Source organism: Erpetoichthys calabaricus, chromosome 2, assembly GCF_900747795.2.
Source record: "Erpetoichthys calabaricus chromosome 2, fErpCal1.3, whole genome shotgun sequence".
In the NCBI taxonomy this organism is placed as follows: domain Eukaryota; kingdom Metazoa; phylum Chordata; class Cladistia; order Polypteriformes; family Polypteridae; genus Erpetoichthys; species Erpetoichthys calabaricus.
The window spans coordinates 264,229,851-264,257,246 of NC_041395.2; the positions used below are offsets into that span (position 1 = coordinate 264,229,851).

Below are 27,396 nucleotides of genomic sequence, written 5' to 3' on the forward strand. Positions count from 1 at the left end.
CTGCTGGAAACTTCATAACTAACTAAAGAAGTTATCCATTTTAACCATAAGAATTGAAACATCAGAATTCATGAGTTGTATGCTTCTTCCTATAGGAGAGAAAAAGATCCATCTAAGCTAAAGGATAGAATTCATAAGTTATCTTTTTTTTATGGTGTTTCATATTGTCCTTTGTCCCCCCTCTCTCTCTCTCTCTCTCTCTCTCTGTGTGTATGCATATGCAGATATCCATCCTTTATTATCCTTCTTTTATAAAGTGTTATTTGTTGCAACTATCCTATTTTTTTGAAAAATAGTATATTGCCACAGCAAACCACAACAGGGAAAGTAAAAGTGTTTAATGTAAACTTTAGCTTATTTATGAACCTCATTCATATATTGTACATATCTTTTAATATTTCTGGTGTCCAAATTCAAAAGTGAAACTGAGGTCCCTTAGTCAGCCTTCATTATTTCGGCATCCCTGGTGTGGATGTTTTAATTATTCAAATTGATTGTTAGCTTTGCTTAAGGCAAAACTGATAAATAACTGAGTGATCGTTTAGCATTTTCCTACACATCTCATCATCCACTGTTGGAATTCGGTGCTATGTATTGTCAAGTGAGAAGAACATTCTGTGAGCTGGGTATTGCACAATTTAGTTTTTCACAGTATAGTATATATTTTCTTGCCTTTGTTAATATTTAAGTCCATTTTCTGTTTTAGTTAATCTTATTTTAGTAACATGGGATCTTAAATGAAGTAGAAGAAAGTATACTCATATTTTTTTTGGCTTGCATGAACTATAAAATCTTGGGTATAATGCACGCAATATTCAGTCATTTTAGTTCGCTAAAAATTGGGGTGAGCCTTATACAGTACATGAGACAATTTAAAGCAGTAGTTTCTTGCATAAACCAACATTAAAAACATCTTTTGCAGTGTGCTGTCGTCGTGCATTAGCCATCTCTGGCTGCAGCAGCAAAGCAATTGTTTCACACATAAATTAACATGTCTGCCTTTTCTGTGGCCACTCTTGCTGCATGTTTGCCATCTCTGGCTACAGTGGCAGCTGCTGAATGGGTGCAGCATTGGCATCAGCACATGGTCAGCGGAGGCAGGTGTCGCTGGTTTGTACATCTTGTCATTGTAAGTGGCTGTCCTCACAGGTGAATGTTGTCGTAGATGCATCAGCTACATGAACGTGTTCAGCACCATGATCAATTGATACTGGAATGTCAGTTTCGTTTTTGATCTCGATCTCCAGATCAGTCACCAAAACAATTCCGACACATCAGAATCCAATTCAAAATAATAAAATATGCACAAATTGTTTGCTCTTTGCTACTCAAGCACACGCAGGGATTAGACCTCACAAGTCAACAAATGTAACATTCCTCCAACCAAATAGTCATCCTTTACCATAACGGCAAGTTTTTTCAACATTTACAGCTGATTACTGCCCTCACCCCTCCTGTCAACAAAAGTTGACATCCGCTCTAAAATCCTGAAAACTTAAGGGTGCACAATATATATGAATTTCTTTTTTTACCTGAAAATTTTAGGCCAAATCAGCATGTGCATCATACATGCGTGCGCATTATATGCAAGATTTTACAGTATGCAAAGTGAAGCAAGTGTGCCATACTGTGATTGCTCGATTGATTATGAAAGATACAGTGAACTGAAATGGTCAGCTCATTTTAAAGTTTGAACTCTGATTGAAATCAGAATTAGTAATCTGACTCTTTAAAGAAAAGAGGTGTCTGTGGCTACATATAAAATTGTGATCAGTGCATTTCTGCTTATTAAAAGATTTCAGGTAAATTACATTAGAAGTTCAATGTTTTATGCTTTTAGAATAAGTATAATTTGTCTTTTAATGGATATATGATGCAGCTTTCATTATTACCATTACTAAGGGATAAGGTGTCACCAGTCTACGCATTACATTTTCTGCCAAACATTCTACTATTTTGGAGGTTGTTTAGTACATTTTGTCAGAAACAAAGTAAATTTCTTCACTGAACTCCAGTCCATACAATTCCAAAATAGATTACTATCAAGTACATTCATTTACATGATACTTTTTTGTCTCTTTACATTTATTATACGACATGTATTTTTTTTTGCTTCTTCTTTTCTTTGGACCAAGACATTCTCTCCGTATTGATAGACATTATTATTCTTTGTCTACACTATTTAGGTTCAACTGAACAATTTTTATTGGCTGTTCCTGAAATGTGTGTTATTTGCAATACATCTAAGCCAGGCTAAAATTTCCAAAGCTACTCAAAGGCTGCAAGTATAAAAACACACAACTATTGCTTTCATAGAAATTGATAAAATTATCACATAAACATGCTTATCTTGGCTGTACTTTGGTTTGTTTCCTAGCAGGTTTAACAATGGATAGATGGTTTAAAAATCCTACATCTAGACCGAGCACCCGGAGGAAACCCACGCAGACACGGTGAGAACATGCAAACTCCACGCAGGGAGGACCCGGGAAGCGAACCCAGGTCTCCCAACTGCGAGGCAGCAGCGCTACCCACAGTGCCACCGTGCAGCCCTCATATATATATATATATATATATATATATATATATATATAGAGGAAAGCAAATGCAAGGCTACGATACGTGATTTTAAAGACCCGCGAGACCAAGGAGACTTTCCACGGTGCATCTCGCAGGGACCGTAAACATGAGACTTGGTGCGAAGAGATTGTCCCAGGGACGTAGCTAAAAGGATAGCGGCTGTACAGCAAAGATTGAAGGGCAGCGCGACAGCAGTGAATGCGAGCAGCGTTGTACGGTACATCCTGCAAGAAAGAATTCAAACACGCCCGGGGCCAATAATAAAAGACAGGTATTGCTTTTACAACGTCACGCGAGACCAGGCAGTGAGCCATCATTTAAAACAAGTCAACAGACCTCTAAGCTAGCAGTTGTTGGATTGCTTTTGGCAGGCAAGCATCATGTGCTTCGAGCTCTTAAAACAACGACATACGAGAGGCAGAAGAGGCAGCTAGCAAGCAGCAAAAAGACAGCAAATGATCCAAAGGTATATCCTTGGCGTACGTTCAGCCGCAACACCCTTCACAACACGAGCAGTATTATACGTCTGGGAAGAAAGAGATGTAACCGCGCGCGGGGCAGGATATAAAGAAACAAGTATTGTTTTTACAAAAGTTTTTAAAGTAAAAGTGAAAATAATGCATATGTAATAATTCACAAGAAAATAACAATCTATTTAAATTGTAGATTGTTTGCCTAAGGTAAAGTCATCCCTGATGAATGGGGACGTGGGAATAAGGGGTCCTTTCATCGGATTAGCGCTATTTCAGGTGTGGAATGGCAAAATGGGGGAAGCAGCTTGATGAATGAGGTCTCCAGGACTTAAAACAAATCCAAATCATCATATCATCTAATGTGAAATTCTACTCTGTACTTCTAGAATTTCTATTTTTATGCTGTATTGAGGATTTATTCTGTTCTATGTATTGTACTGTATTGTATTGACCCCCTTCTTTTTGACACCCACTGCACGCCCAACCTACCTGGAAAGGAGGGGTTATAAATTAAATGTTGACATATAAGCGAAGAAGAAAGCAGCGCAGAGAAAAGAGACTCAAATGCGTTGGACAGAAAAAAGAGCAAAAAAGAATAATCGAGGTGCAAATTCAGAAAATAAGGAAAGTAATTATCAGCCCGGAACAAGTGGAATTGAAAGAGAAACACGTCCAGTCCAGCTCAGAATTAAATGACAGTGAGTAAAAGACAAAGTAGAACTTCATAAAGACGTTTACAAACGTTGGCGCTAAACACATGCAGAGCAGGTTAGAGACATGTGGAGAAAGTTAAAGGATATGAAAGTAGGAAAATTAGAAAATATATAAAAGTAAAGATCGCAGTAGCGCAAACAAACTGCCTCATTTAACTATGCACCAGTCTAACTTTGGTTTTGCACAATAATTACTATACTATTGCACCTTAACACTTAATTCCAAATTATTCACATAATTTTACTTATTTATTATGTTCTACTATATTGTTATCTTTCAATCTATGACTTTTTGTTAATCTAACTGATATTCTTCTAACTTTGCACAGTTTTTGATAAGCGGATCAGGATGCATTTCACTGCATGTTGTCCAGTATAACTATGCATGTGACAAATAAAGAATCTTGAGAATTTCAAAAACAGAGTTTACCGCACATGCATTTATTGGTTACTTTGTTAATGTATATATATTTATCTGTCTGCTTATTTAAAAACCTAAATTTACCCCAGGAGTCAAAAATGTTCTTTCTAGCCCTTGTACAAAACCCTAGACAAAAGCTGGGGTATCACCTTGATAAACCCATGTACTTTTGGAACTGTGAAAGGAAAATAGCACGACTTTACAGACGGGAGTCCAATGCAGAACTCTACTTACTTTTTTACTTTGTAAAAAAAAAAAAAAAAAAAAAAAAATTATGAACTGCTGATGATGTAGATCGTTTTGTCTGTGCTGAAATTCCAAACAGAGAAACCTATCCTGACCTCATTAAAAAGATTCAGCATATTGGGACTCGCAGGTTTATAAATATTGTTTTTACAGAAGTTCTGAAATACAGTAATCCCTCCTCCATCGCGGGGGTTGCGTTCCAGAGCCACCCGCGAAATAAGAAAATCCGCGAAGTAGAAACCATATGTTTATATGGTTATTTTTATATTGTCATGCTTGGGTCACAGATTTGCGCAGAAACACAGGAGGTTGTAGAGAGACAGGAACGTTATTCAAACACTGCAAACAAACATTTGTCTCTTTTTCAAAAGTTTAAACTGTGCTCCATGACAAGACAGAGATGACAGTTCAGTCTCACAATTAAAAGAATGCAAACATATCTTCCTCTTCAAAGGAGCAAATAAATCAATAGGGCTGTTTGCTTTTAAGTATGCGAAGCACCGCGGCACAAAGCTGTTGAAGGCGGCAGTTCACACCCCCTCCGTCAGGAGCAGAGAGAGAGAGACAGATAAAAAAATCAATACGTGCCCTTTGAGCTTTTAAGTATGCGAAGCACCGTGCAGCATACTTAAAAGCTGCACACAGAAGGTAGCAAAGTGAAGATAATCTTTCAGCATTTTTAGACGAGCGTTCGTATCGTCTAGGTGTGCGAACAGCCCCCCTGCTCACACCCCCTACGTCAGGATCACAGATAGTCAGCGCAAGAGAGAGAGAGAAAGAAAAGTAAGCTGGGTAGCTTCTCAGCCATCTGCCAATAGCGTCCCTTGTATGAAATCAACTGGGCAAACCAACTGAGGAAGCATGTACCAGAAATTAAAAGACCCATTGTCCTCAAAAACCCGCGAAGCAGCGAAAAATCCGCGATATATATTTAAATATGCTTACATATAAAATCCGCGATGGAGTGAAGCCGCGAAGGGCAAAGCGCGATATAGCGAGGGATTACTGTAAAACTAATGAAATAGCAACAATTCAAAGAAAAAAAAAATCTTAAAAGTGTGTAACATTCGTAGTCTGAATCACAATCTGATTGTATGGGTGGTTACCTACCAGGTAACGCTTGTGGTTTGTCTGCAAGTCGGTAAACATCCATCACAGTGCCCCGCTCAGTCGATCTCCAGGCTGTCAAATAAACAAACTACTGTACATGCCGTGGCGCAACGTAAAGAGGCTTCGCCTCTGACGCTGACATCCGAGGTTCGATCCCCGAGAGGGGTGCAGGAGTGTGTAGGCCTGATGAGCCCAAATAAGGGTGAAACACGTGTTGCGTACTCTTTGCATTATTTGACAGTAAACTATGCAATCTATCTATCTGTCTATCTATAGTAAAACTCAAATTCTGTACCACTGACTCATTCATCACAAAATCTCCCGAACCATGAGGACTTGGGACTTCAAATTTTGAATGTAGGTAACCCTTGGCCCATAGGTGCTCGCTAACAAATGGTTTTAAAAATTTTGTGGTCCAAGCATGTTTTGTTTGTATGTCTGTCCGCTTTTCACGAGAGAATTACTTTATAGAAAACAACCAGATCTAAATCCATTATTTGCTTGTACTTTCCGACTTCTCATTGTTCCATAGTTCGTTTGCGGTACCAATGTAATTAGTGTATGCAAATCCAAGAGAGTCGCTGTGGGCCGAAAGCAAGGGGGCAGGGCCTTCTTCATTCACTTGTCAGCCTCTGTTTGAGTTGGTCTACGTCTCACCATGTGTTGGAGTGCACCCTGCCTCCGTTTAGCTTGCGATACCATTTGTTCGACATACATTATCATCTACAGATTGTTAAGGAATAACGTTTGATGTTTTTGAGAGAGAGAGAGAGATCAGAGCTCCATGTGTGAAATATTCTAGATTGAGTTACTGTACATAATTAGTAAGTAATATGCAAAACTAGATAACTGTACTTTGTCTTGCTGCTAATACTAGTTACAACTTTTCAAATTCCTGGTGGCTGTTTTGTGGGATTTTTTTTTATAAGGGTTTGTTGAATATTGCCAGCATATTGCTTTCTAAAATAGTCACACAGTAAACTCTGAATGTTGATGCCTTTGTATATTTTATACATGGTCAATGTTTTATAGCATTTTCTTATATCCTGCCTACAGAGAGGATTAGATAACATTAATTTACCCAGAAAGAAAGGTAGAGTAGCTGTTCTTGATACATTGTGTTTCCGTGCCTTAAACAAGTTGCATGTTGTTACACTAATAATTAATTCATAAGCAGAATCCTTTTGTCCCCACTTGCTCAGTTTTTCCATGATGATTTTTTTTTCAGTTGAAACAGAGCTTTTTTCTCTCTCTCTCTTTGGCAAAACACTTTGTGCAGATAACTTGTTTCAGTTTTTAGGTTTAAGGATTATTAAATAGGAGTTTTGTAAATATTTGAAGTTGTTACTTACAATGGGAACACAGTGTTTTTGTAGAGTCTTTTAAACCTTAAAGGATTCATTTCTACTTGTTAATTCCTTATCTGAAAAGCTGGTGTAAATATGCAGACTTTCTCTTTGTTTTCTGTAAAATTAAATGTCATTGAGAGAATGAATACAAAATGTGTACATTTTTTTTTTATCTGCAAAGATATAATCAAAATATCAATCAACAAAATTACTAGTAATGCACTTTTTCCATTAGGTACATTTTTGCATGCTTTTAATTATCCCAGCTTTCTAAAACAATGTATGACTTTTTAAGACTCTTCCTTCAAATACATTAGCCATGCATCTCCAGTTAACACAAGTTTTTTGGGGTCCTTGTAGTTTTCACTGGTGTAGGTTAACCTTATAGTATGAAAGGGCTTAGTTTTATTGTTATTTTTTAATGGTGGATTTAAATGTGTTTGAACTACTGGCTTGACAGTACAGAATGTATAGTCATGCACTATTTTCTCTTCAATAAACTCCTATCCACCATGATTCTTTTAATGTCAAAGGTAATTATGTTTAGCATTATGCATATTAACATTAATAAAGAAATCTGTAAATGATTCAGTCTGTATTCCCAATTTAATTCTTTAAAGCGTTCTTGTAGTGCTGGGAGGTATACTGGTTCATACCGAAAACCGTTTTTTATTTTTGTTATGATATGGATTTTTCTTATACCGTAATACCGGTTTAAATAGCCTAAACAATGTTCGGAACGTGGCGCAGCGGGAAACTGTTTAAGGGGAGACTTTTTTCACTGCTACACCGCTAAACATGCGTTAGTGGAGGTATTGAGCGGTGAAAATGGACAGAGATCATTCTGAAACTGAAGCTGTAGCAGACGATAAAGTTGAACATGATGACGCAGAAGAACTTTTGCCGAAAAAAGGAGCCGCGTCTGTTGTCTGGAGATTTTGGTTTTAAAAGGTTGAATGTGGACCAAACAACTATTAACTGCAAATGGTGTTGAGCTAAAGTTGTCGCTGCAGGCGGCAACACAAGCAATTTGCTGCACCACCTTAGCCACAAACATGCTTTGGAGTACCATGAATGTATGGAACTAAGATTGGCACTCTCCAAGTCCTCGGGTAAAACTGAAAAAGCTAGAGGACACTCGAGTCAGACATCACTTGTAGACTCATTTGCTAGAGGACTGCTTATGACAAAAAAAGCAAGCGGTGGATCGAGATAACCAACACCATTACAATCCATATCGCTAACATGTCAATGGACAGAGGTTGTTAACATTAACTGAAAATGTAGTTGGTTTACAATAAATATTTACTCTCAACTCCTTTTCTAAGACATGTTCAGTGCAATACAACTTTTGACAAACACCTCTGAATATTTTACTAAGTCTAAATGCCTCTTTGGATGGTTGAAAATATGTTGTTTGCAAAATTTGTTTAATAAAATGGTTCTATATTTTGACTACAACTGTAATGCCATGTGATTCCTTCTCTTCATTAGTGCCACCCCCTTGAAAACTCACTTTATGGGGCCATGCAAACCTGTATTAATACTTGTGTGCACATTAAAATGTTTTCTTGTACAATGTACAATACTCATGACAGTGGAATAGGTTATTCTTAGCCAGTCTACTGCAGTAATTGCAGTGGAAAATGTGGTTAACATCCACTCACCTATGGGGAAACAAATACCGTTGAATACTGTGAAACTGGTATTATTTTGAAAAATACTGTGATATAGAATTTTGGTCATACGGCCAAGCCCTATGTTCTTGATATGACAGTCAGTAGTGTTGCAGCATACAGTGGTAAGAAATATCATTCTCCTGGACATGATGCAATATTCACTTGTCCTGTGTTACATTATATGTGTACTATTTGCATGTAAGACAAGTTTGAAGGTTGTGTGTGTTTGACCTTTTGTTGATCTCATCAGCTTTCTCTCAGTACACTACTGCACTGCTTATTAAGTCTGTTGTCTGCTCACTTTACTCTTTGCATAAAATCTGCTCTTAATTAAGTATTTAGCAGTAACTGAACAAAAAATATACCTTGGGGAAAATAAGTGGAGAAGAATAATACAACCTGAGATATGTTAACAGAAGCTAAACACAGGCAGTATATCTTTAAACACTAAGCATATGCCATATATATGTATGTGTGTGTGTGTGTGTGTGTGTGTGTGTATGGAAATGGAGGTCCATGATACAGTTTGCATATTAGTAGCAAAAAATCCACAAAGGGAGAAAATAAGTCCCGTATCTCTCTATTATTAAAAAAAAAAAAAAAATCCTGGAAAGCAAAAGCAAGGCGATAATACGTGATCTTCTCGGAAGACATTTAAAAGACCCGCGAGACAAAAGAGACTTGCCACGGAGCGTCTTGCAGGGACTGTAAACATGACACTTGGTGCCAAGAGATTGTCCCAGGGCCATCTCGCGGGGACATGGAACATGAGATTCTTGCAAGACACGCCCTACTTACAAAAGATATCATATACAGTAAGAGCACACCCATCAAAAAACACTCCGTCGTGTAAAAGCATGTAGTACACACAGATCATGTGCTTTCAGCACATATAAAGTGTATAGGGACAATACGGAGAATAGATACCCAAAGGCATTGAAGAGAAAAAAAGGCAGATAAAAGATTATGAAAGCAGTGGAATTCGAAAGGCTCAAACAAACGATGGTGCGATACACATGCAGAGAAAGGTACAGAATATGAAAGCAGTAAAATTCGAAAGTATTGTAGCGTCCCAGCCAGGTTGAGGGCTTTTTGGTTTTAAGTGACTGTTCGGTCCGATTGAGGGAGGGCAGAGTACAGCATGGAAGACTGATTGCAGGGTATTGATTGATGCGGTAAGGGGGGGGCATTGGAGAGGGTGTTGGAAAGTTGTGTTTGGGGTTAGGAAGTTGGCGATTGTTCAAGTAAAACTTTTGTGACACTTTATCATGTTAGTTGCTACAGTATCAAAGAAAAGATAGCATTACCGCAAAAAAAAGGTGATTAATCATCAGAACCAGGTGTAATTGAAAAAACAGCAGGACAAATCGAGGTCAGAAATAAAAGGCAAAGAGTAGATGACATAGATGGCTCACCACCTATGGGAGGGGCCAAGGAGGTCGGGTGCAGTGTGAGTTGGGTGGTGGCTGAAGGCAGGGACCTTGGCGGTCTGATCCTTGGCTACAGAAACTGGCTCTTGAGATGTGGAATGTCACCTCTCTGAAGGGGAAGGAGCCTGAGCTAGTGCGTGAGGTCGAGAGGTTCCGACTAGATATAGTCGGGCTCACCTCGACACACAGCTTGGACTCTGGAACCAATCTCCTTGAGAGGGGCTGATCTCTCTACCACTCTGGAGTTGCCCCCGGTGAGAGGCGCCGAGTGGGTGTGGGCATACTTATTGCCCCCGACTTGGAGCCTGTTCATTGGGGTTTACCCCGGTGGACGAGATGGTAGCCTCCCTCCGCCTTCGGGTGGGGGGATGGTTCCTAACTGTTGTTTGTGCGTATGCGCCTAACAGCAGTTTGGAGTACCCACTCTTTTTGGAGTCCCTGGAGGAGGTGCTAGAGGGCATACCTTCTGGTGACTCCCTCGTTCTGCTGGGAGACTTCAATGTCCACGTGGGCAATGACAGTGAGACCTGGAAGGGTGTGATTGGGAGGAATGGCCCCCCCGATCTGAACCCGAGCGGTGTTTTGTTATTGGACTTCTGTGCTTGTCACGGATTGTCCATAACGAACACCATGTTCAAGCATAGGGGTGTTCATATGTGCACTTGGCACCAGGACACCCTAGGCCTCAGTTCGATGATCCACTTTGTGGTCGTGTCGTCGGACCTGCGGCCACATGTCTTGGACACTCGGATGAAGAGAGGGGCGGAGCTGTCAACTGATCACCACCTGGTGGTGAGTGGGCTTCGATGGAGGGGGAGGATGCCGGTCAAGCCTGGTAGGCCCAAACGTGTTGTGAGGGTCTTCTGGGAACGTCTGGCAGAGTCCCCTGTCAGAAGTATCTTCAACTCCCACCTCCGGCAGAACTTTGACCACATCCCGAGGGAGGTGAGGATCATTGAGTCCGAATGGGCCATGTTCTGTGCCTCTATTGTTGAGATGGCAGACCGGAGCTGTGGTCGGTGCCTGTCGTGGCGGCAATCCCCGAACCCATTGGTGGACACTGGCGGTGACGGATGCCATCAAGCTGAAGGAGTCCTACAGGACCTTTTTGTCCTGTGGGACTCTGGAGGCAGCTGATAGGTACCGGCAGGCCAAGCGGAATGCAGCTTTGGTGGTTGCTGAGGCAAAAACTCAGGCGTGGGAGGAGTTTGGGGAGGCCATGGAGAACGACTTTTGGATGGCTTCGAGGAGATTCTTGTCCATCATCCGGCGTCTCAGGTGGGGGAAGCAGTGCAGTGTCAACACTGTATATGGTGGGGATGGTGCGCTGCTGACCTCGACTCGGGACGTTGTGGGTCGGTGGGGGGAGTACTTCGAAGACCTCCTCAATCCCACTAACATGCCTTCCAATGAGGAAGCAGAGCCTCGGGACTCGGAGGTGGGCTCCCCCATCTCTGGGACTGAGGTCACCAAGGTGGTCAAAAAACTCCTTGGTTGCAGGGCCCGGGGGGCGGAATGAGATACGCCCGGAGTTCCTCAAGGCTCTGGATGTTGTAGGACTGTCCTGGTTGACACGCCTCTGCAACATCGCATGGACATCAGGGACAGTGCCTCTGGATTGGCAGGCTGGGGTGTAGGTCCCCCTCTTTAAGAAGGGGACTGGAGGATGTGTTCCAACTAGGGGTGGGCGGTATGACCAAAATTCTATATCACGGTATTTTTCTAAATTATCCCGGTTTCGCGGTATTTGACGGTATTTTTTTCCCATGCATGAGTGGATGTTAATCACATTTTCCACTGCAATTACTGGCTAAGAATAACCTATTCCACTGTCAAGAGCATTGTACATTGTACAAAAAAAAACATTTTAATGTGCACACAAGTATTAATACAGGTTTGCATTGCCCCATAAAGTGATACTTTTCAAGGGGTGGCACTAATGAAGAGAAGGAAATCCCATTGCATGACAGATGCAGTCAAAATATAGAACCTTTTTATTTAACAAATTTTGCAAAAACTTAAATTATAATTTTGACAACATATTGTCAACCATCCAAAGAGGTATTTAGACTTAGGAAAATATCCAGAAGTGCTTGTCAAAAGTTGTATTGCACTGAACATGTCTTAGAAAAGGAATAAATAAATAATTTTTGTAAAACAACTACACTTTCTGTTAATGTTAACAATCTCTGTCCACTGACACGTTAAAGTGACTTTTTAAACAACTTTACCATCATTAAACTGCATAATATTTAAACTAATAAATAATAACAATAAAATAAATAATTGTATTATTATTGATAGTTGCACTATTACTTCAAGGCTTCAAAAGCCCAGGTGCATTACACAGTATTCACCAAATTAAAATATAATAAAACAAGTGCAATCTTGGTGATGACATCTTTACCAACTGAACTATCATTTAGGCAAACTGCATTAATATGGACCTTGCTTCAAGCTAAGCTATATACATAAATAATACAACTGCAACTTGCATTTATAATTGTATTTGTGGTATAGCCCTACGGAATCTTATTAGGGCCACGGTGAAGAAAAAAAAATACGGACACAGGGAAGAAAAAAAAAACTATACGTCGAGAATAAAGTCGACATTTCCACTTTATTCTCGCCATTTATGTCGAGATTAAAGTCGACATTTCCACTTTATTCTCATAGTTTACTTTATAATTAAAGTAGAATGTCGTAAACTAAACTTCATCCTAAAATCATTGTTTAATTTACTAGATTTTCTCAAACCCCGTCATAAGTTAATGTAGCACATTAAATGCTTTGTGTTGTGTTCCCCGACCCAGATGTTAATCACTACGCTTCTTAAACTGACTTCCTCCGCACTAAGAGGAGACAGCGATCACCATACAGAATCCATTCACTGTATGATATTCCTGCTCTCTGAAAATTTAGAATGCTAAGATAAATACTTGATATCTTTTTCATGATGAAATGCATTAAAGCAGGTATTAAACATGCACGGTAGTGTGGCGGTAGTGCTGCTCCCTCGCAGTAAGGGGTCCTCGGTGTACATTCAGTGTAGAGAACTTTATGGCAGGTGTGACGAGGCTCCGAAAAACTGGATGTATGAATGGGTATCGCAGAGGTTTAACTTAAATATTGTTTAAATGTTGGGTTTGTGATCTGGTGGTCGGAGAGATGAACACAGAATTTAATGGATGTTATTCTGAGCAGGCTTTCTTTATTGCATGCTTGCTGTCTCTATCTGACGTACCCAAACCCCAATTTCTATCCTTCCTTTTTCTTTCTGCACATAACTAATCACCACACGATAAATGTCTTTGTGAAATTAAAACTAGTTATAAACTTAGCCCACGGAGTGTTCAGAACTTGAAAAATATCTTCGTTATACATGTTTAATTATGCCATCCATTCAGGGTTGTGTCCATCCCTGAACGAGTTGCCAGTATATCGCAGGATGAATACGAGCAAAACACACACTAGCAGGGTCAATATATTTTAACAAAACCCCACATCCTACATGACTTTGAAAGGAAACTGAAGCACGCCGAGTAAACCCACCAGAAAAACATGCAAATGCAAGGCAGGGTACACCCGGGACACCCTTGCTGTGAGGCAGCAGTGCAACCTTCACGCTGCCGTGCCCCCACATGATTAATACATGCTTTAATGCATTTCACCATGAAAATTATATCAAGTATTTATCTTGGCATTCTAGATGTTCAGAGAGCATGAATATCATGTGAATGGATTCTGTGCGGCGATCACTGCCGGTGCCTCCTCTTAGTGCAGAGGAAGTCAGTTTAAGAAGCTAGGGGAACACTTAACACAAAGCATTTAATGTGCTATATAACTTATGACGGGGTTTGAGAAAATCTAGTAAATTAAATATTCATTTTACGATGAAGTTTAGTTTACAATGTTCTACTTTAATGACAAAGTACGAGAATAAAGTCAACATGTCGTCACAATATTACACAGTACCCAGGTACATTACACTGTATTGAAAACAAATAAAACAAGTACAGCTTGGCTTGCAGTATTATCCAGTAGTATAGAAACAGTATTTACACATCTGACCTTTTAAAACTAAAGCATCTCCAGGCGACAGACGTGACTCCTTTTTTTCAGCTCTCTGTCTATTTTCACCGCGCGGCATACCTATGCTACCGCCCACTATTTGGTGGTGTAGCAGTGAAAAAGAGCCCTAGTACAACAAATCAGTGTTTAGCGGTGTAGCAGTGAAAAAGGTCCCCACTTGAACAGTTTCCCGCTGCGCCACATTCCGAACGTCGTTTAGGCAATTTAAACCGGTGTTGCGGTATAAGAAAAATCCATATCATAAAAAAAATAAGAAACTGTTTTCAGTATGAACCGGTATACCGCCCAGCACTAGTTCCAACTACAGAGGGATCACACTCCTCAGCCTCCCTGGAAAAGTCTATTCGGGGTTCCTGGAGTGGAGGGTCCATCGGATAGTCGAACCTCAGATTCAGGAGGAACAGTGTGGTTTTCGTCCTGGTCGTGGAACAGTGGACCAGATCTACACCCTTAGCAGGGTCTTGGAGGGTGCATGGGAGTTTGACCAACCAGTCTACATGTGTTTTGTGGACTTGGAAAAGGCATTTGACCGTGTCCCTCGGGGAATCCTGTGGGGGGTACTCTGAGAGTATGGTGTACCGGACCCCCTGATAAGGGCTGTTCGGTCCCTGTATGATTGGTGTCAGAGCTTGGTCCGCATTGCCGGCAGTAAGTCGAACCCATTTCCAGTGAGAGTTGGAGTCCGCCAGGGCTGCCCTTTGTCACCAATTCTGTTCATAACTTTTATGGACAGAATTTGTAGGCACAGCCAGGGCATTGAGGGGGTCCGGTTTGGTGGACTCGGGATTGGGTCACTGCTTTTTGCAGATGATGTTGTCCAGTTTGCTTCATCAGGCCATGATCTTCAGCTCTCTCTGGATCGGTTCGCAGCCGAGTGTGAAGCAGCTGGGATGGGAATCAGCACCTCCAAATCCAAGACCATGGTCCTCAGCTGAAAAAGAATGGAATGCCCTCTCAGGGTTGGGAGCGAGATCCTGCCCCAAGTGGAGGTGTTCAAGTATCTCGGGATCTTGTTCATGAGTGAGGGAAGAATAGAGTGGGAGATCGACAGGCGGATCGGTGCGGCATCCGCAGTGATGCAGGCTCTGCATCGGTCTGTTGTGGTGAAAAAGGAGCTGAGCCACAAGGCAAAGCTCTCAATTTGCCAGTCGATCTACATTCCTACCCTCACCTATGGTCATGAGCTATGGGTAATGACCAAAAGAACGAGATCACGAATACAAGCGGCTGAAATGAGTTTCCTCCGCAGGGTGTCTGGGCTCTCCCTTAAAGATAGGGTGAGAAGCTCAGTCATCCGGGAGGGGCTCAGAGTAGAGCCGCTGCTCCTCCGCATCGAGAGGTGTCAGATTTGGTGGCTCGGGCATCTGATCAGGATGCCTCCAGGACGCCTCCCTGGTGAGGTGCTCCAGGCATGTCTAACCAGGAGGAGGCCCCGCGGAAGACCCAGGACACGCTTGTGGGACTATGTCTCTCGGCTGGCCTGGGAACGCCTTGGGATTCTCCCGGAAGAGCTAGAAGAAGTGGGCGGGGAGAGGGAAGTCTGGGCATCTCTGCTCAAGCTGCTGCCCCCGCGACCCGATCTCGGATAAGCGGAAGAGGATGGATGGATGGATGGATGGATGGAGTAGATGACAAAGTCTTTTCGCATTCACATCATTCAATGCACAAAACGTGGATTTACACAATAATGAACCATACGCTATGAGAATCTGTGGTCCCTGAACAGTTAAAGCAACGACAAGTGAAATTTCAAAGAATGCACAATTCGGTCAGGTGTATATTGATGATCACAGAAAAGCAATGCAAATTTTAATAGGCAAAAGAAAGGTAATGTATATATTCCACGAATAACATTACACACCAAAGGAGATTGTGATATGCCATTCGTATTAAAATGTTTACAGTTTACCATAAGAATAGCTTTTGATATGACAATCAATAAATCACAGGGACAAACATTAGAAAAAGTCAGATTATTTATTAGAGAAACAGAAACAGTATTCACTCACGGGCAGTTATACGTTGCATTGTCACAATGTGTCTCCAAAAATATTGTTTTTAATGAAGCTTTAACGTAAAAGTGCAAATAATGAAATTGAAACAATTCCAAAGAAAAAAAAAATTCAAAATTGTATATCAGATTAACCAAACACGGGTTGGTGAGCAAAGCAAGCAGGGGGCGAAGCCCCCTAGTCTTAAAATAGTTTTTTATTCCTAAGCTTTCAACAACCTACAAGGTATTATCATCAGAGGAAGATGATTAGACATACTGGAATTAAGGGCAATATATAGCAAATGGAGGGAGGGATTATAAGAGGTGGTGGATGAGTAAGGTGGGCATCCAAGGGTGTTGGTCATAAAGTCTTTTTTTTATTATTGGAGTGTTTTTTTTTTTTGTTTTTTTTAAGCCTGCATATGCTGGATTCAGATCCAAATGACTGTTAGTGGTGCTTTCATTTGATAGCCACCATTCAGCCAACTCTCTGGCACTCCTAGTGTTGGTTCTGAATTTTACTTGCACAGTGTGCCATTTAAACTTGTCTGGTAGGACTTGTATGTGCATATATCTGAGACCATGGGTCCTTCTTTCTGATGGCATTGAGATGTTTCTGTTACGAGTTGCGAGTGGTTTAGATGTTTGTCCCATATATACAGCTGGGCATGCAGTGCATGGAATGCTGTAAACTGTGTTTCTTGTCTCTGTGGTCAATTTTTTTGCTTTTGGCATTGAAAAGGACCATCTGCAGAGTGTTTGCAGGCTTGTGCACAATCTTGATCCCAGATCTAGAAATGATGCCTGCTGTGCTTTCTGATATGCCAAATATTCACAGCCCTTGAAAAACTGAGCTGAATTTTTCTTACTACCTGTATTTTTATTGCATTCTAATGTTTATTATTAAACTCAACTGAAATGCTGTTGCAGTGTGAATACTTTGCTGTTTATACATCCGTCTGTCTTTCTAGCCTGCTTATTTGTTCAATATCTTTTCTTCATTTACATACATCTTCATATTTGCTATTTGGCAAGAAAGTAGATATAATGAAGAATTATCTTAATTGAAGCATGTTTAATTTAAGTCAATATGTCTTATTTTTTCCAATTGTAAGCTGAAATCTTTTACTTATGTATTTAACCTTCAAGCTATAAGATTCTACTTTGAGATATTGTTCTTTCTGTTTACAGTGTTCAGTTATTTTCAAGGTCATGACTTTGATAATTTTTACCACTCCTCCTATGCAAAGATATTTCATCAAAATATTTTTCTGAATAACTAGTTACCAAGTCCATTAGGTTAGGTTAAGAGATGATATCAGTTACTTTCTGTAAATTTTTACATCCCAATGAGTTCCCAAGAAAAGTTACAATATACACAGTGCCGTTAAAAAGTATTCGCAGCCCTTGAAACTACCTGGAATTTGATTGCATTTCAGTGTTTTATATTTATTTGCATAGTATATTCAACACTCTCCTTTGGGAGGATGTTTTTAGTCCATGAAACTGAAAAATAAAAACTCACACAATTTCCACTTAATGTCCTGGATGATTTGCCAGTTGTGCCAGGGTGCATGGAGAACCACAGTCTTAAGTGATTCCATGGTTTTTCTGTGGGATTTCAAGTCCAGACATAGTCTTTAAAGTACACTGTTTTGTTGTCTTGCTTAGAGTATGTCTTTTACAATGCAAATGTTTCAGATCCTGACAAGGATTTTCCTATATTTTGACTAATTTCATTGCCATCATTCTTTTGACAATCTGTTCCCTATTACTGTTCCAATGTCTAAGGGGTCTCTGTTTCAAGTGGGAACTGACAGTTTATGGGTATTGGTTTCATAAATATGAAATATACACATTCTGTTCAGTTTCTTCCTTAGTAATCTAATATACCAACATTTTCTTTAATGATTATAAGCAATAATGGGCTTTTGGATAGTTACCAAAACTTATAAACATTATTGGAAAGAAAAGTGAAATGGTTTACTTACTGTTTAGTAAAAATACTCACATTTGCATGTCTCTTTCTGTTTATTGACCTTTGTAGTGCTAAGGGATAAGCAAAGTTAAGTTTCATACAGCCATTATCAGTATATACTGGCCTTAAGGTTTATTTATTTATTTATTTTCCCAAAGGTACTGTGACATCAGATTAGAGAACCTCTGTTAAAACTGACACTACTTTTGTTTCACTGATTTGTTCCATTTGTAAGTAATGATAATTTTAGTCTGACTGTTAATAGCTTAGATTTATTTAAGAAAATATGAAGTACAGTAGTTCTTGACTTTATCTGTATTCATTACTTTGATTTATTCAAGTTTCACATCTTCAGATTAGAATTTTAGACTTTTGAAATATTTAAAAAAAAAATGCATTGAGTGTTGTATATAGCTGTTCTCTTTGAACTCGTTGCATATTTTGAGTTTTTCTTTTTTTACCCACTAAATGCATATTTAATCATTAGAATTTATCTATTCCTAATTTTAAAAAAGCACAAGAATTACTAATTTACAGTATCTCACAAAAGTGAGTACACCCCTCACATTTTTGTAAATATTTTATTATCTTTTCATGGGACTACACTGAAGATATGACACTTTGATACAATGTAAATTAGTCCGTGTGCAGCTTGTATAACACTGTAAATTTGCTGTCCTTTCAAAGTAACTCAACACACACAGCCATTAATGTCTAAACCACTGGCAACAAAAGTGAATACACCCCTAAGTGAAAAATTAAAAATGATATGAAACTGAATATTTGAAGAGATGTGTAAAGGAGGGGCAAGCCTGAATAATGGCAAAGTGGGAAATTTATGCTTGTGACTATAGCATTACATCTTAAACTAAGAACACATCATTCAGATCAGGAGAATAATGTAATGGACGCCCATCATCCTAGTCAAGTTTATAAAGCCATTTCAAAAAGATTCAGACAGTATAAACTAGGGATGCTCCAATCAGGTTTTTCAAGGCCGATACCGATTCTAGATTACATGTTACTTGATTGACTGATTCAGCTACTGATTCAGATCCCCCCCCCCCTTTTTACACTAAACTCAGATGCAGAGATTTGTAGTGTCCTATATTGAAGTGTTAATTTTGGTACATTTATAATTAAACTGTTCTTTTTTTTTTTTTATTAACAAAACTAAATTCTATAGGGCTTATTGTTCATTGACCATAACAATACTACAATAGATAATTTTCCTTACAGTACATACTTTAATAAAATATATACATAACTATTTACTTATAATAAATATGGCATAAAGGAAAATAAAATGCTTCTCATAATTGCAAGATGTCATATTGTTTAAAATTTTCTGTAATGTACTTACCTGAAATAAAGTTTAATTAAAAATGTTGTTTTCACCATTTCTCTAACAACAAAAAATATATTTTCTCATATAATCAATTAATATTGGCAATTAAACACTGTTTAAATGTACGTGCACTTAGTATGCTTTAATTATTTTAAATCATTAACTGCACTAAAGCTGTTTGCTGTTTAAATACATATTTACTAAATTTATACAGGGGTTTTTTTTTTGATTTTGTGTAGGACATTTGTAATTTTTAATGTAATTATAAATATGGATTACCATTTTAATTGTATAATTTCCTTGCTTTCTAGATTTATGACACAATTTTGCTATATTGCTTACTGTCGTGTGTGCATGCTAACCTATTAACTAAAAGCAATGTATTATAATCTTCTGGCGTCTATTTATCCCACTGGTGCTCTTATTTGACTTCAGTAAGTGCATTACTTTTGGTACATTCTTTTCCAACATCCCAACTTTCTCTTTACCATAACAGGACTATAAAATTTTTATTTTATAACTCTGATGTTGATCCTTTTGTACTGTCTATGGGTAAGAATATCACTATTTTTTCCTGTTTCTTAAATTAATATTAATCCTTCTTAAAAAATATTTCTCATGTAAATCAAAAAAGTTCAATCTGATCTCCGCTAGAAACTAAAAGTGCTTCATCATGCAGTGGCCACTAATTTTCAAGGTTGTATGAGGTTGAGGTAGAAGAGACTCTTGAAGGACTGATGAAAACAGACACAAGATAGAAAACATGCCTTAATCTGAAAGATTATTGTAATTACTTTTTACTCAAAGTCAACTTTCATTCAGCTATATATATGTTTTAATTAACTTTGCAGTAAACTAATTCTGATTTTGCTAAAATATAATTATTTATTTCAGGAATCTATTTTCCAGGAAGATAAAAGACTTAAAACCACCATCCCAGAGTGTACCTGGCTGGAAATTATTTGGAAAAGTGCCTTTGAGAGAAACCACTCCAAAAGACCCAAAAACTATTCAGCAGGTTGGTGTTGCAAGATTTAGGCTACTTATCGTTGAACTTTAGTATGTTGTTTATCTTGTCTAATTGTGTTTTATGTGCTAGTTTATTTGCCAGTGGTTTCATGGAGTTTTCTGAGAATTTGTTTAAAGCTATTAGAATAGTTGTACTATTAAAGAAGCTGCACACTTTTCCTGCTTTGGGTTTGATACTTCCTGCAGAGGCTTATGATGCTGTAGGATCTTTATGCCTTTCTGAAGATCATCTACTGCATGTTTTTTCTTAGTTTAGAAAGCCAGCCAAAAAAAGTGTTTTTTTTTCTGATGCCAGACTATTTAATAAGGTTCAATACTTGTCAGTTATCAATTTCTGTCACACAAATGTACAGAATCCCTAATAATACCAAAATGTTTGACTCGTTGTGTTCTGGTGTTCTTTACTCTGGTTCTTGTTGTTGGTATGTAACCAAGTTGTTCCATTGTATTGCCGGATCATTTTTATGCAATATTTTCTTTGGGGAAAAAAAACAAAAAAAACCATAGTGCTCCTTCTTATAAAATTAGAAAATGGTGCTCATATCAAGACATATTAAGATGTGACATTTATTTTGAGATCTTTATACATATTTAGTGAAATTGTAACAGTTTTATTTTGTACTAATAACACATTCATCATTGTGTAATCAAGTATAGTCAACCTTCATTTTGTTTGCTTTGAGGTTCTACTTCTTCTTTAGGCTGATCACATTGGAGGTTATCACAGCAGATGATCTTCTTCCATATCTTCCTGCCCTCTGCATCTTGCTCTGTTACACCCACCATTTTCATGTCTTCTCTCACCACATACATAAACCTTCTCTTAGGCCTTTCTATTTTCCTCTTGCCTGGTAGGTCTATCCTTAGCATCCTTCTCCCAATATACCCAGCAGCTCTCCTTTGCACATGTCTAAACCAACACAATCTTGCCTCTCTGACTTTTATCTCCCGACCATCCACCCTGGGCTGACCTTCTAATATACTAATTTCTAGTCATTTCCATTCTCGTCACACCCAGTGCAAATCTTAACATCTTTAACTTTGCCACCTCCACACTCTATCCTGTTTTTTGGTTAGTGCCATCATCTCCAAGCCATATAACATAGCTGGTCTACGATCTTGTAGACCTTTCCTTTCACTCTTGCTGGTCTGTCACAAATCACTCCTGATAATCTTCTCCAGCCACTCCAACATGCCTGTACTCTTTTCTTCATCCCTCTTCCACACTCCCCATTACTCTGTACTGTTGATCCCAAGTATTTAAACTCGCCCACCTTTGGAAACTCTACTCCCTGCATCCTCACCACTCCTTTGACCTTCCTAACATTCACACACATGTATTCTGTCTTGTTCCTACTAACCTTCATTCCTCTACTCTCTATAGCACTCTATAGCTCTTTCTCTACGGATCACAATGCCATCAGCAAACATCATAGTCCATGGGGACTCCTGTCTAATCTCGTATGTCAGCCTGTCCATCACCATTGCAAATAAGAAAGGGCTCTGAGCTAATCCCTGATGTAATCCCACCTATCTGGTAACTCCTCATTGCACCCAGTGTCTGTCTTACCTCCTCCTTGAACACAACCTTACAGTCTTCCTTTTTCAGCTTTTACCATTTGACCCTTTGCTCTGCCCTCACTCTCCTCCTCCTCTTGAAATCCAATGTCATCCTACAGACCAACAGCCTGTGCTGCCTAACTGTCTTTTCCCCTGCCACCACTTTGCCATCTCCAATCTCCTTCAGACTGATCCTACTGCATAGTATATAATCTACCTGTGTGCATATTCCTCCACTCTTGTAAGTCACCCTGTGTTTCTCCCTCCTTTTTAAAATAAGTATTCACTGCATGTATGGTCCATCCTTTTCGCAAAATCCACTACCATCTGACCTTCTGCGTTCCTCTCCTTGACACCATACCTACCCATTACCTCCTCATTTCCTCTGTTCCCCAAAATGTCAGTTGAAATCTGCTCCAATTGCCGCTCTCTCTCCCTTGGGTCCGCTCTCCACCACTTCATCTAATTCACTCCAGAAATCTTCTTTTTCATCCATCGCACACCCAACTTGCAGGGCATATGCACGAAACAGCATTCATCATCACACCTTTAATTTCCAGCTTTATAATTAACACTTTGTCTGACACTCTTTTCACATCCAACACACTCTTGACATGCTATTCCTTCAGGATAGTCCCTACCTCATTTCTCTTCCCATCCACACCATGGTAGAACAGTTTGAACCTGCCTTCAATACACTTGGCCTTAGTCCCCTTCCATCTGGTCTCTTGCATGCACAATATATTAACTTTCCTTCTACCATCATGTCAGCTTACTCTCTCCCCTTACCAGTCATACCGCCAACATTCAAAGTTCCTATTCTAAACTTAGACTCTTTTTACCTTCCTCTTCTCCTCTTGACTCTGGACACACCTTCCCCCTCTTCTTCTTTTGCCAACAGTAGCCCAATTCTACCAGCACCTTATCGGCTAACAGTGCTGGTGGTGACCGTTGTTAACCTGAGCCTCAACTGATCTGGTGTTGAAATCTGTATTGTTGTCCACATATTCATCTGGCAAAATTTTACACCAGATACTCTTCCTGATGTAACCCTCCTCATTTATCTGGGCTTGGGACCTACACAAAGAAACACACCAGTTTGTGCATCCCCTGTGGCTGGGTTGTTTGCTTTGAGGTACTGTGCAAATAAAAATATTTGGTAATTTATAATCTTGTCATATCTCAAGCCCATTACCCTCCTGTGGCTTGTGCATGTTGATCACATGCTTGCTAAAACATTTCATTTTTTTTTTTACTGCTATCTTTATTAGTCAGTGATATCATCCCCAGTGCAAAGTGCACTTCAGCACCTATTGCAATCTCCTGATCTGGTGGTCTCCTCCTTAAATGATTTAGCAGGCACCTCATTCCAGGGGTTTACCAGTAAATTTATTGTTAGCCAGTGATTCCTCTAATGTTTCCTTATAAGTCATCTGCCACAACGTGGGGAAGAAGATAAATTTCAATGTATGAACAAAGTTTTTAAGTCGGTTAAAGTGTTACATGAACCACTTTTACTACTTCTGTTTTGTGAATTAGGCAGATGACAGTTTTATTTGGTGTTCAGCAAATAACCTAAACATACATTAATGAAATAATACAGTTTGCTTATAAAACCAAGATAGAAGATGACTGAATGTGTGCAACTGTAAAGGGGGGGGGGCTTAAACACCACAAATAAAGTGACACAGACTTAAGAGTTGGTTACATTTCACCATGTAATTATTGCCCAAATAATTATTAATATTACTTGAAACAACAGATTTTTCAAAGGAAGTTTAACCCATGCAGTTTTGTCATTCTGATTTTGAAAATCTTGGTTTTATTAAAGTTTTTCTTTAGTTGTATACATCTACTTACTTATTTTCACAACTGTTTATTTATTGCATTGAAAGACATTACTCTGAATTAGTTATTCACATTCTTGTTTGTAAGTTATTATTAGCCTTTAGAAACAAAAAAAATTCTTCCATTTAACAAAGAACGCTATCACCATGTTTCTTAGAAATTACATAAGAATACAGTACAACTAATACAGAAGTTATCTAAAGTCTGCTTAATTGTGAAAATAGTTAAAAATGAGAACCTTAATAATTCATAAAACCTATCAAGAGCTTTACTAATCCCAAAGTGACACAATACTTTTTAATTTCAGTTTCACTTTGTTTTAGATATCATTTTCCATTTAAAAGCATATTAGTCAGTTAAAATCTTTGATGTATGTAAACAGTCTAGCCAGTTGAGTTTTTATTAAAGGAAGGGAACGTGCCTCTGATGATGAAATTAAACAATATCAAAGTCTTCTACTGTGTAACTCAAGGTTTAAGACGGCATTAATTTCATCAAATGGTATGATTATTCTACTTTCCTAATATCATTTGTTGGTACTAAAAATATTTCCTTGCAGTTATTTTGCACTGAATATTGTGTTTGTTTTGCTCTCCTGACTGTGTGAAATCCATTTCTTGTTTTTAACTGTATTATAATGGAAGTTTTTCATGTATCTAATCTTTTTTTTATTCAGTGTTAGTTTGTGAACACTGATTAGTTGTGTAGTTATTGCTAAGGTTTTTTGTGATTTCTTAATTTTTAATACAACATTCATCTTTTGAACATTTTACAAAGTTAATTCAGACAGAAAGCCTAAAACATATTCTCAGTTGCGACAAAGTGGCAGCATCATTCCAAAAGCAGCATAGTTCAAATTGTACACTTAAACGTCTGATCCTGCTTGGTAATTACAATCAAAAAAGAACATGCAAATAGGACAGAATTTAAAATGTTTACTGTATATTCTGCAATACATCCATCCATCCATTATCCAACCCGCTGAATCCGAACACAGGGTCACAGGGGGTCTGCTGGAGCCAATCCCAGCCAACACAGGGCACAAGGCAGGAACCAATCCCGGGCAGGGTGCTAACCCACCGCAGTATTCTGCAATACAGTTAGTATGAATTGAAGCTGTGTTATTCTATATAGATATATTACTACATTTCAAATGCTTCAACAGAAGTTACTGATTTTAACTTTATTTTGAGTCCCATCATTACAAGATAAAAGACTTTTAAAGCTATTGTTACAAAAACATTTTGTTCCTTGCATAGTCTTTTTTGTGTATGGTTGTGGGGTACATTCATCTAGTCAAATAGAAAAACTGGACTCCCTCAGAATTTAGAAAAAATGCTATGACCATGAAAGGTAAGATACTCGGTGTATTAGGTTGTTACCTTTAATATTAAGGTGATGGAAGTATTGTTTATGCAGTATTCTGGATATTTGCTATATGTGTAAATTGTGGTGAAATTTTGACGATATCCATCTATGGTATTAGAATACAGGAGTATGCTATAGACAGTTTTAAACAAATTATACGTGGTAACCAAATTTTAAATCCTTATTTAAATGAGAATTTTTCTTCAAACAATACGTTGAGATTTTTCTACAGTTATACATATTTATAATGTCTTTGGGTTTTATCAACTTAACAATTTAGATTATCAGAACATAAGAAAATTTCAGTCACGTTATGGCTAGCATCAGAATAAGACATGACCTGCATAAATAAAAATTGACTTTTAAATCCTCAATCACTGAATGAAATTAATGCTTCGGAGGTTTAGGCAGCCTTTCATTTCTTTGTTTGTTTAATAAATGTATCATTAAGTAATAGTGAATTTTGTAGGTTTTATTCCATAGTATAGTGTAGTTGCCGACTGATAGTAATTTTTTCAGCCTTATATCCTAATGTGTATACTATAAATGCAAAGAGACATACTGTAATCTGTAATTATGTTTGGTATTATTAACTACTTGGCCCATATTTTACTAATTAACCAGAAGAATTTAGAAATTTGTTACTAATCTTTATTTAGTGTGTTTTCAGATATTAAAATTGACTTTCTGTATTGCTTAAATATTGAACTCCATGGTTATTTAAGGGGGCAAGTTTATTAATTCTTAATTGTTTGGAAATTATGAAACTTATATGGATGTTTTTGTTTAAGTTCTGCTTTTAGTTTGGCTAAATCTGTTTTAGTTAGAACTTTTAGTAATATGGTAGTCCCTGTTTGACTTGCTTTGAACAGCACTATTGGTGCCAAGGATGTTCCATTTAAGTCTTAATGTAAATATGCTTGGAAGATAACTGAGTAAGTATAAATTACTAGGTGTATTATTGGTTAAATGTTATTGTTTGGGTTATTTGTAAAATTAAACTTTTTTTGTACAAATAGGAACATTAAATCTAAAGCATTTGTCATTTTATAATTAATTCACTTTATGGATCATTGCTTTAGAATATATATCTTTTTTTTTTCTCTTATCAGGACAGTAATCCTGGCAATCTTACATCTGTATCAACACCAAATCTGTTAAGCACAGTGGTATGAAATTTAATCAATCTATATTTCAGTCATCCTTCTGCTTATGCATGAAGCTGCAAAACACTCATTTCCATAGCCCACTACAAGTTTGCACCTTACATTTTCATAGTGGCATGAAAAAAGCATCATGAAACTAATATGAAATGGTGTTATCTACTGTCATAAAAATGGTTTTTCCCTAATTATAACATCTGATTTAGCTACATTATGTGTTTTTCCCATTTGGCATTAATAATCTTGTTAGATACCAGCATAAGGTTGGTCCATTTGGAAAGGAGAAGCAAACTCATTGACAAGAACTTGAAAATAGTTTTTAATGTTTTATTCTGTAAAGCACATTGTAATAGTCCATGCTGTTAATGATTATACAGTATAATTGTACACACAAGATTATTTGGTTAATGAATAGGTAAATACTGGTCATGTTTTATATAAAAAAAATAATTATATATTAATAAAAAAAAACCTTCATTTTCTCACTTTCCATAACTTGTTTTTTCATTTAAGTTTGTGCACTGTCAGTAGATAGTACATAGTCCCATTGCATGGCACACATTCATTGTGATATGTTAGTGCCCAATATGCTTTTATTTTTCTCAACTGCAAAATAAAAATGCTTTGACATTACACTGCTACCTTTGGCTCGCTTGCATATGTAAAATTAATCCTTTGTCTGTGCATCAGCTTTAACTTTGGATAACAAACTGAATATGATGCCCTCTATAATTTTTGGGACAAAGACACATTCTTCCTTGATTTATCCCTGTGCTCCACAGTTTAAAATTACAAATTTTAAAAGTAATCCAGACTTGATTAAAGTGCACATTGCAGACTTTAATTTAAGGGTATTTGCATATATTTTGGTCACACCATGTAGAAATTACAACAGCTTTTATACATGTTCCCCATTTCATGACACAATAATGTTTGGGACAATTGGTGTCGCAGGTGTTTGTGATTACTTAGGTGTGTTTCATTGCTTCATTAGTTCTGGCATAAGATACCTAGGT

General features: G+C 38.1%; 1 protein-coding gene across 2 annotated transcripts in view; it reads left to right on the forward strand.

Moving 5' to 3' along the window:
- The window catches only part of tbc1d12b (TBC1 domain family, member 12b), a 105,028-nt gene that overhangs the window by 25,693 nt on the left and 51,939 nt on the right, over positions 1-27,396 (forward strand). Inside the window, exons 2-3 of one of the 2 annotated variants that reach the window (XM_028795468.2) lie at positions 20,307-20,430; positions 26,330-26,386. In XM_028795468.2, the coding sequence (XP_028651301.2) occupies positions 20,307-20,430; positions 26,330-26,386 (181 nt within the window). The remainder of the gene's footprint in view (positions 1-20,306; positions 20,431-26,329; positions 26,387-27,396) is intronic. The other variant, XM_028795469.2, reaches the window with a different exon arrangement.